This window comes from Oncorhynchus mykiss, chromosome 13 (assembly GCF_013265735.2).
Source record: "Oncorhynchus mykiss isolate Arlee chromosome 13, USDA_OmykA_1.1, whole genome shotgun sequence".
In the NCBI taxonomy this organism is placed as follows: Eukaryota; Metazoa; Chordata; class Actinopteri; order Salmoniformes; family Salmonidae; genus Oncorhynchus; species Oncorhynchus mykiss.
In genome coordinates this window covers 69,663,747-69,672,143 of record NC_048577.1, presented here as the reverse complement: position 1 = coordinate 69,672,143, position 8,397 = coordinate 69,663,747, and the positions used below count along the sequence as shown (strand labels likewise).

The 8,397-nt window shown below is 44.3% G+C and overlaps 1 protein-coding gene across 1 annotated transcript in view; it reads left to right on the top strand.

Annotated features, from left to right (window-relative positions):
• The first annotated feature begins 379 nt into the window (after window positions 1–379).
• LOC110518542 (syntaxin-binding protein 4) overlaps window positions 380–8,397 on the top strand; it is a 133,228-nt gene continuing 125,210 nt past the window's right edge. The window contains exon 1 of the mRNA XM_036939792.1: window positions 380–558. Within this exon, the coding sequence (XP_036795687.1) occupies window positions 416–558 (143 nt within the window). The 5' untranslated portion in view covers window positions 380–415. The remainder of the gene's footprint in view (window positions 559–8,397) is intronic.

Genomic DNA, 8,397 nt, shown 5'->3' with positions numbered 1-8,397 from the left:
GCAAGGACCACTTAATAAGCACAGGACCAGCCGTGGGAGGTACTATAGCAGCGTAACACACACACACACACACACACACACACACACACACACACACACACACACACACACACACACACACACACACACACACACACACACACACACACACACACACACGCTGCTGTCCCCTGAATGACTCTGTCTGTTCTATCTGTCTCTCTCTCTCTCTCTCTCTGTCTGTCTATATGTCTGCCTCTCAATCTCTCTTTGTTGACTGTTCTCTCCCTCCCTCCCTCCCTCTCTCTAACTCTGTTTCGCTATTTCTCTCTTTCAATCCCTCCCTCCCTCTCACACACACAAACACACCCTCCCTCAGGAGCGTTCACTCACTCCCTCCCTGTGCGGCCACAGCACCACTCGTACTCCATCAGCCATGTCCTCCGTCACCTTACCTGAACTCTGGGATTACTTTATAATGTACATGACCGGAGTGAAAGAGTTTAATCCACATACCCGGGAACTTGACCTGAGAATGTTCCCCGTGAGGATGACCAGTACCTGTCAGAACAGTAGAAGGTAGGTGTTATGTTGTAATGACCAGTACCTGTCAGAACAGAACCAGGTAGGTGTTATGTTGTAATGACCAGTACCTGTCAGAACAGTAGAAGGTAGGTGTTATGTTGTAATGACCAGTACCTGTCAGAACAGAACCAGGTAGGTGTTATGTTGTAATGACCAGTACCTGTCAGAACAGAACCAGGTAGGTGTTATGTTGTACTGACCAGTACCTGTCAGAACAGTAGAAGGTAGGTGTTGTGTTGCAGCAGGATATAACAGGTAGGTGCATGATAGGAGTGTGTGTGTGTGTGTCGAGTCGATGTTTGTCTTGACTGCTTTATAAAACCTTCCACACTGCTGTTACCAAGGTGACGATGCATGGCAACTCTAAACCGGCGGTTCTCAATCAGTGGGTCTGGGCCCGTGGTCGGGACACACACAGCCCGTTCCTACCAGGTCACAGCATAGGACTGGACTGTGTAGAGGTCAGACGTACTGTTTTGTGGACCTCGACTGGAGGGTCACAGGAAAATAGGGAACATATGAAAGGTTGGCCTTGGCTCAAAAACGTGTGGCAGTCATTGTTCTTTAATGTGAGGGAGTCATTGTTCTTTAATGTGAGGGAGTCATTGTTCTGTAATGTGTGGGAGTCATTGCTCTTTAATGTGAGGGAGTCATTGTTCTTTAATGTGAGGCAATGCTCTTTAATGTGAGGGAGTCATTGCTCTTTAATGTGAGGGAGTCATTGCTCTTTAATGTGAGGGAGTCAATGTTCTTTAATGTGAGGGAGTCATTGTTATTTAATGTGAGGCAATGCTCTTTAATGTGAGGGAGTCATTGTTCTTTAATGTGAGGGAGTCATTGTTCTTTAATGTGAGGGAGTCATTGTTCTTTAATGTGAGGGAGTCATTGTTCTTTAATGTGAGGGAATCATTGTTCTTTAATGTGAGGGAGTCATTGTTCTTTAATGTGAGGGAGTCATTGTTCTTTAATGTGAGGGAGTCATTGTTCTTTAATGTGAGGGAGTCATTGCTCTTTAATGTGAGGGATCAGTGTTATTTAATGTGAGGGAGTCAATGTTCTTTAATGTGAGGCAATGTTCTTTAAGGTGAGGCAATGTTCTTTAATGTGTGGTATGTAATTGCTGTCATGTGCTGCCTGTCTGGCTGATAATGTACCGTTGGTGCATGATACCCAGAGTCATGATAACGATAATCAGCCCTGTAGAAGTCCAATCCACATACAGCAAGCAGAAACCCAATGCTTCCGTGCTGTGCTGCCTGCTTGCCCTTGTGTGTTGTGAGATAGCAGTTGTGATGACTTGGTTACTCAGGTAAGAGTGAAAAGCCTCTCTGTCTTGTAGTTGTGCTGTTTGTTGTTTCTTAATTCAGAGATAGTTGGTTGTGTATCTTAGTTGGCAGATAGTTGTGTATCTTTTTTTTTTTTGTGTGTTTTTGTTGTTGAATTTTACCCCCTTTTTCTCCCCAATTTCATGGTATCCAGTTGTTAGTAGCTACTATCTTGTCTCATCGCTACAACTCCCGTACGGGCTCGGGAGAGACGAAGGTCGAAAGTCATGCGTCCTCCGATACACAACCCAACCACGCCGCACTGCTTCTTAACACAGCGTGCATCCAACCCGGAAGCCAGCCGCACCAATGTGTCGGATGAAAACACCGTGCACCTGGCAACCTTGGTTAGCGCGCACTGCGCCCGGCCCGCCACAGGAGTCGCTGGTGAAACATCAGTGAAACATGTCTGACAGCTTCCAGACATTTCATTGCGGTGTTCTTGTCTTGGAAATGTTGTTTTAAGTTTTTCATCAATATGTGTATATTTGAGGAGATGGAGATAGCATATAGCCTGTATATAGACTGTCTGTTACGTTTGTTTAAAGATGGATTAGACCAAGGTGCAGGGGGGTACTGTCACGCCCTGGTCTTAGTATTTTGTGTTTTCTTTATTATTTTGGTCAGGCCAGGGTGTGACATTGGTTTATTATGTGGTGTGTTTTGTCTTGGGGTTTTGGTATGTATTGGGATTGTGGCTTAGTGGGGTTAGTCTAGAATAGTCTATGGCTGTCTGGAGTGGTTCTCAATCAGAGGCAGGTGTTTATCGTTGTCTCTGATTGGCAGCCATATTCTTTGAGTGTTTTGTGGGTGATTGTTCCTGTCTTTGTGTTTGTTGTCACCAGATAGGGCTGTTTAGGTTTTCTCACGGTTATTGTTTTGTTCGTTTATTCATGTATAGTTTTCTTAATTAAAAAACCATGAATAGAAACCACGCTGCATTTTGGTCCGCCTCTCCTTCACCTAAAGAAAACCGTTACAGGTACATTTTCATTTTATTAAATGACACTGAAAACCCCCCAACAAAATACAAAACCGAACGTAAAGTTCTGCAGGGCTGAACAGCAACTACGCAAAAAAAAAACAAGATCCCACAAACTAAGGTGGGAAAAAGGGCTGCCTAAGTATGATCCCCAATCAGAGACAACGATAGACAGCTATCTGCCTCTGATTGGGCACCATACCCGGCCAACGAAGAAATAGAAAAACTAGAATGCCCACCCAAATCACACCCCGACCTAGCCAAATAGAGAAATAAAAAAGTCTCTCTAAGGTCAGGGCGTGACACTGTCATGTATACTCATTCTGTTCTGGTTGGATGCTGTCATGTATACTCAGATAGTCTGTTCTGATTGGATACTGTCATGCACGCTCAGGTAGTCTGTTCTGACTGGAGACAACACAGATCCTAACTGACTTGGTGTGTGTGTGTTTCTTTAGTCTGCATAGATACATAGACCCTGACTGACTAATTGACTGACTCAGGACCTCATGCACCCAACCCCCCCTCAGATGAATCAACACATTCTGGTTATGTCACATTGTTTTACTGTGGGCTACTTGACCTGTGGGTTACGTTGTTTTACTGTGGGCTACTTGTCCTGTGGGTTACGTTGTTTTACTGTGGGCTACTTGACCTGTTGGTTACATTGTTTTACTGAGGGCTATTTGTCCTGTTGTATTGTCAGATCTGGAGCCAGGCTATATTGATTCTATTTGTCCTGTTGTATTGTCAGATCTGGAGCCAGGCTATATTGATTCTATTTGTCCTGTTGTATTGTCAGATCTAGAACCAGGCTATATTGATTATATTTGTCCTGTTGTATTGTCAGATCTGGGAACCAGGCTATATTGATTCTATTTGTCCTGTTGTATTGTCAGATCTAGAACCAGGCAATATTGATTCTATTTGTCCTGTTGTATTGTCAGATCTGGGAACCAGGCTATATTGATTCTATTTGTCCTGTTGTATTGTCAGATCTAGAACCAGGCTATATTGATTCTATTTGTCCTGTTGTATTGTCAGATCTGGGAACCAGGCTATATTGATTCTATTTGTCCTGTTGTATTGTCAGATCTGGGAACCAGGCTATATTGATTCTATTTGTCCTGTTGTATTGTCAGATCTGGGAACCAGGCTATATTGATTCTATTTCTCCTGTTGTATTGTCAGATCTGGAACCAGGCTATATTGATTCTATTTGTCCTGTTGTATTGTCAGATCTGGAACCAGGCTATATTGAGTCTATTTGTCCTGTTGTATTGTCAGATCTGGAACCAGGCTATATTGAGTCTATTTGTCCTGTTGTATTGTCAGATCTGGGAACCAGGCTATATTGATTCTATTTGTCCTGTTGTATTGTCAGATCTGGGAACCAGGCTATATTGATTCTATTTGTCCTGTTGTATTGTCAGATCTGGGAACCAGGCTATATTGAGTTTTTCCTAGCCACCGTGCTTCTACACCTGCATTGCCTGCTGTTTGGGGTTTTAGGCTGGGTTTCTGTACAGCACTTTGAGACATCAGCTGATGTACGAAGGGCTTTATAAATACATTTGATTTGATTTCGATTTGATTTGAGGTAGGGCCCTCCCTGTTTCGTTCTGTTGTCTAGTCTTCTGTTGGCTTCCGTTTGGTTGGTTTGGTTCCTAGGGAATACACCCACCCCAGGGCTATGTTTCGTGTTTGGTTTGGTTCCTAGTGAATACACACACCCCAGGGCTATGCTTCGTGGTTGGTTTGGTTCCTAGTGAATATACCCCAGGGCAATGTTTCATGGTTGGTTTGGTTCCTAGTGAATACACACACCCCAAGGCTATGTTTCGTGTTTGCCCTATTTGTCCTGTTGGTATACGGTTGTTACTGTGAGATGATGAATTGTAATTAATGTTCTGTTCATATTCGGCCTATCCTGGTCCCAGATCTGTTCTTACTGTTTGATGCATTGGGCCTGTAATGAGAATGTCCTGTGGTTCTAATCCTCAGACAGACTCTATTGTCATAGGGCAGAACTGTATGAGTTTACCCTTGAAGTTAATTCATTATCATCCCATTCATACTGTAATAAGTCATGTTATTAATGGGGTCTATCAAGCTTAGTTTGTTTACAGAAATGCAGATTCACCCTGGCTGGGTTCTGTGTGAGTGGTATCCCCTGGTTCCTCTACTGTGACCTTGCTTGAAGAACTGGCCAGGTCGCAATTGTAAATGAGAACTTGTTCTCAACTAGCCTACCTGGTTAAATAAAGGTGAAATAAATAAATAAAAAAATAATCAGCATTTTCTAGAGACATTTAATGAGAACTTAATGTGAATTTACATGTAAACGTTTGTGATGCTTGTTGTCATATAGGAGTGGGGTCAGTCTGCATAAAATCTACACATTCACTTTCTGAAACACCGTAAACACCTTGCTGTAGGACTAGCTAGGGCCACCCTATAAACACCTTACTGTAGGACTAGCTAGGGCCACACTATAAACACCTTACTGTAGGACTAGCTAGGGCCACACTATAAACACCTTACTGTAGGACTAGCTAGGGCCACACTATAACCACCTTACTGTAGGACTAGCTAGGGCCACACTATAAACACCTTACTGTAGGACTAGCTAGGGCCACACTATAAACACCTTACTGTAGGACTAGCTAGGGCCACCCTATAAACACCTTACTGTAGGACTAGCTAGGGCCACACTATAAACACCTTACTGTAGGACTAGCTAGGACTACACTATAAACACCTTACTGTAGGACTAGCTAGGGCCACACTATAAACACCTTACTGTAGGACTAGCTAGGGCCACACTATAAACACCTTACTGTAGTACTAGCTAGGGCCACACTATAAACACCTTACTGTAGGACTAGCTAGGGCCACCCTATAAACACCTTACTGTAGGACTAGCTAGGGCCACACTATAAACACCTTACTGTAGGACTAGCTAGGGCCACACTATAAACACCTTACTGTAGGACTAGCTAGGGCCACACTATAAACACCTTACTGTAGGACTAGCTAGGGCCACACTATAAACACCTTACTGTAGTACTAGCTAGGGCCACCCTATAAACACCTTACTGTAGGACTAGCTAGGGCCACACTATAAACACCTTACTGTAAGACTAGCTAGGGCCACACTATAAACACCATACTGTAATACTAGCTAGGGCCACACTATAAACACCTTACTGTAGTACTAGCTAGGGCCACACTATAAACACCTTACTGTAGGACTAGCTAGGGCCACACTATAAACACCTTACTGTAGGACTAGCTAGGGCCACACTATAACCACCTTACTGTAGGACTAGCTAGGGCCACACTATAACCACCTTACTGTAGGACTAGCTAGGGCCACCCTATAAACACCTTACTGTAGGACTAGCTAGGGCCACACTATAAACACCTTACTGTAGGACTAGCTAGGGCCACACTATAAACACCTTACTGTAGGACTAGCTAGGGCCACACTATAAACACCTTACTGTAGGACTAGCTAGGGCCACCCTATAAACACCTTACTGTAGGACTAGCTAGGGCCACACTGTAAACACCTTACTGTAGGACTAGCTAGGGCCACACTATAAACACCTTACTGTAGGACTAGCTAGGCCACACTATAAACACCTTACTGTAGGACTAGCTAGGGCCACCCTATACACACCTTACTGTAGGACTAGCTAGGGCCACCCTATAAACACCTTACTGTAGGACTAGCTAGGGCCACACTGTAAACACCTTACTGTAGGACTAGCTAGGGCCACACTATAAACACCTTACTGTAGGACTAGCTAGGGCCACACTATAAACACCTTACTGTAGGACTAGCTAGGGCCACCCTATACACACCTTACTGTAGGACTAGCTAGGGCCACACTATAAACACCTTACTGTAGGACTAGCTAGGGCCACACTATAAACACCTTACTGTAGGACTAGCTAGGGCCACACTATAAACACCTTACTGTAGGACTAGCTAGGGCCACACTATAAACACCTTACTGTAGTACTAGCTAGGGCCACACTATAAACACCTTACTGTAGGACTAGCTAGGGCCACCCTATAAACACCTTACTGTAGGACTAGCTAGGGCCACACTATAAACACCTTACTGTAGGACTAGCTAGGGCCACCCTATAAACACCTTACTGTAGGACTAGCTAGGGCCACACTATAAACACCTTACTGTAAGACTAGCTAGGGCCACACTATGAACACCATACTGTAATACTAGCTAGGGCCACACTATAAACACCTTACTGTAGGACTAGCTAGGGCCACACTATAAACACCTTACTGTAGGACTAGCTAGGGCCACACTATAAACACCTTACTGTAGGACTAGCTAGGGCCACACTATAAACACCTTACTGTAGTACTAGCTAGGGCCACACTATAAACACCTTACTGTAGGACTAGCTAGGGCCACCCTATAAACACCTTACTGTAGGACTAGCTAGGGCCACACTATAAACACCTTACTGTAAGACTAGCTAGGGCCACACTATAAACACCATACTGTAATACTAGCTAGGGCCACACTATAAACACCTTACTGTAGTACTAGCTAGGGCCACACTATAAACACCTTACTGTAGGACTAGCTAGGGCCACACTATAAACACCTTACTGTAGGACTAGCTAGGGCCACACTATAACCATCTTACTGTAGGACTAGCTAGGGCCACACTATAACCACCTTACTGTAGGACTAGCTAGGGCCACCCTATAAACACCTTACTGTAGGACTAGCTAGGGCCACACTATAAACACCTTACTGTAGGACTAGCTAGGGCCACACTATAAACACCTTACTGTAGGACTAGCTAGGGCCACACTATAAACACCTTACTATAGGACTAGCTAGGGCCACACTATAAACACCTTACTGTAGGACTAGCTAGGGCCACCCTATAAACACCTTACTGTAGGACTAGCTAGGGCCACACTGTAAACACCTTACTGTAGGACAAGCTAGGGCCACACTATAAACACCTTACTGTAGGACTAGCTAGGCCACACTATAAACACCTTACTGTAGGACTAGCTAGGGCCACCCTATACACACCTTACTGTAGGACTAGCTAGGGCCACCCTATAAACACCTTACTGTAGGACTAGCTAGGGCCACACTGTAAACACCTTACTGTAGGACTAGCTAGGGCCACACTATAAACACCTTACTGTAGGACTAGCTAGGCCACACTATAAACACCTTACTGTAGGACTAGCTAGGGCCACCCTATACACACCTTACTGTAGGACTAGCTAGGGCCACACTATAAACACCTTACTGTAGGACTAGCTAGGGCCACACTATAAACACCTTACTGTAGGACTAGCTAGGGCCACCCTATACACACCTTACTATAGGACTAGCTAGGGCCACACTATACACACCTTACTATAGGACTAGCTAGGGCCACCCTATACACACCTTACTGTAGTACTAGCTAGGGCCACACTATAAACACCTTACTGTAGTACTAGCTAGGGCCACACTG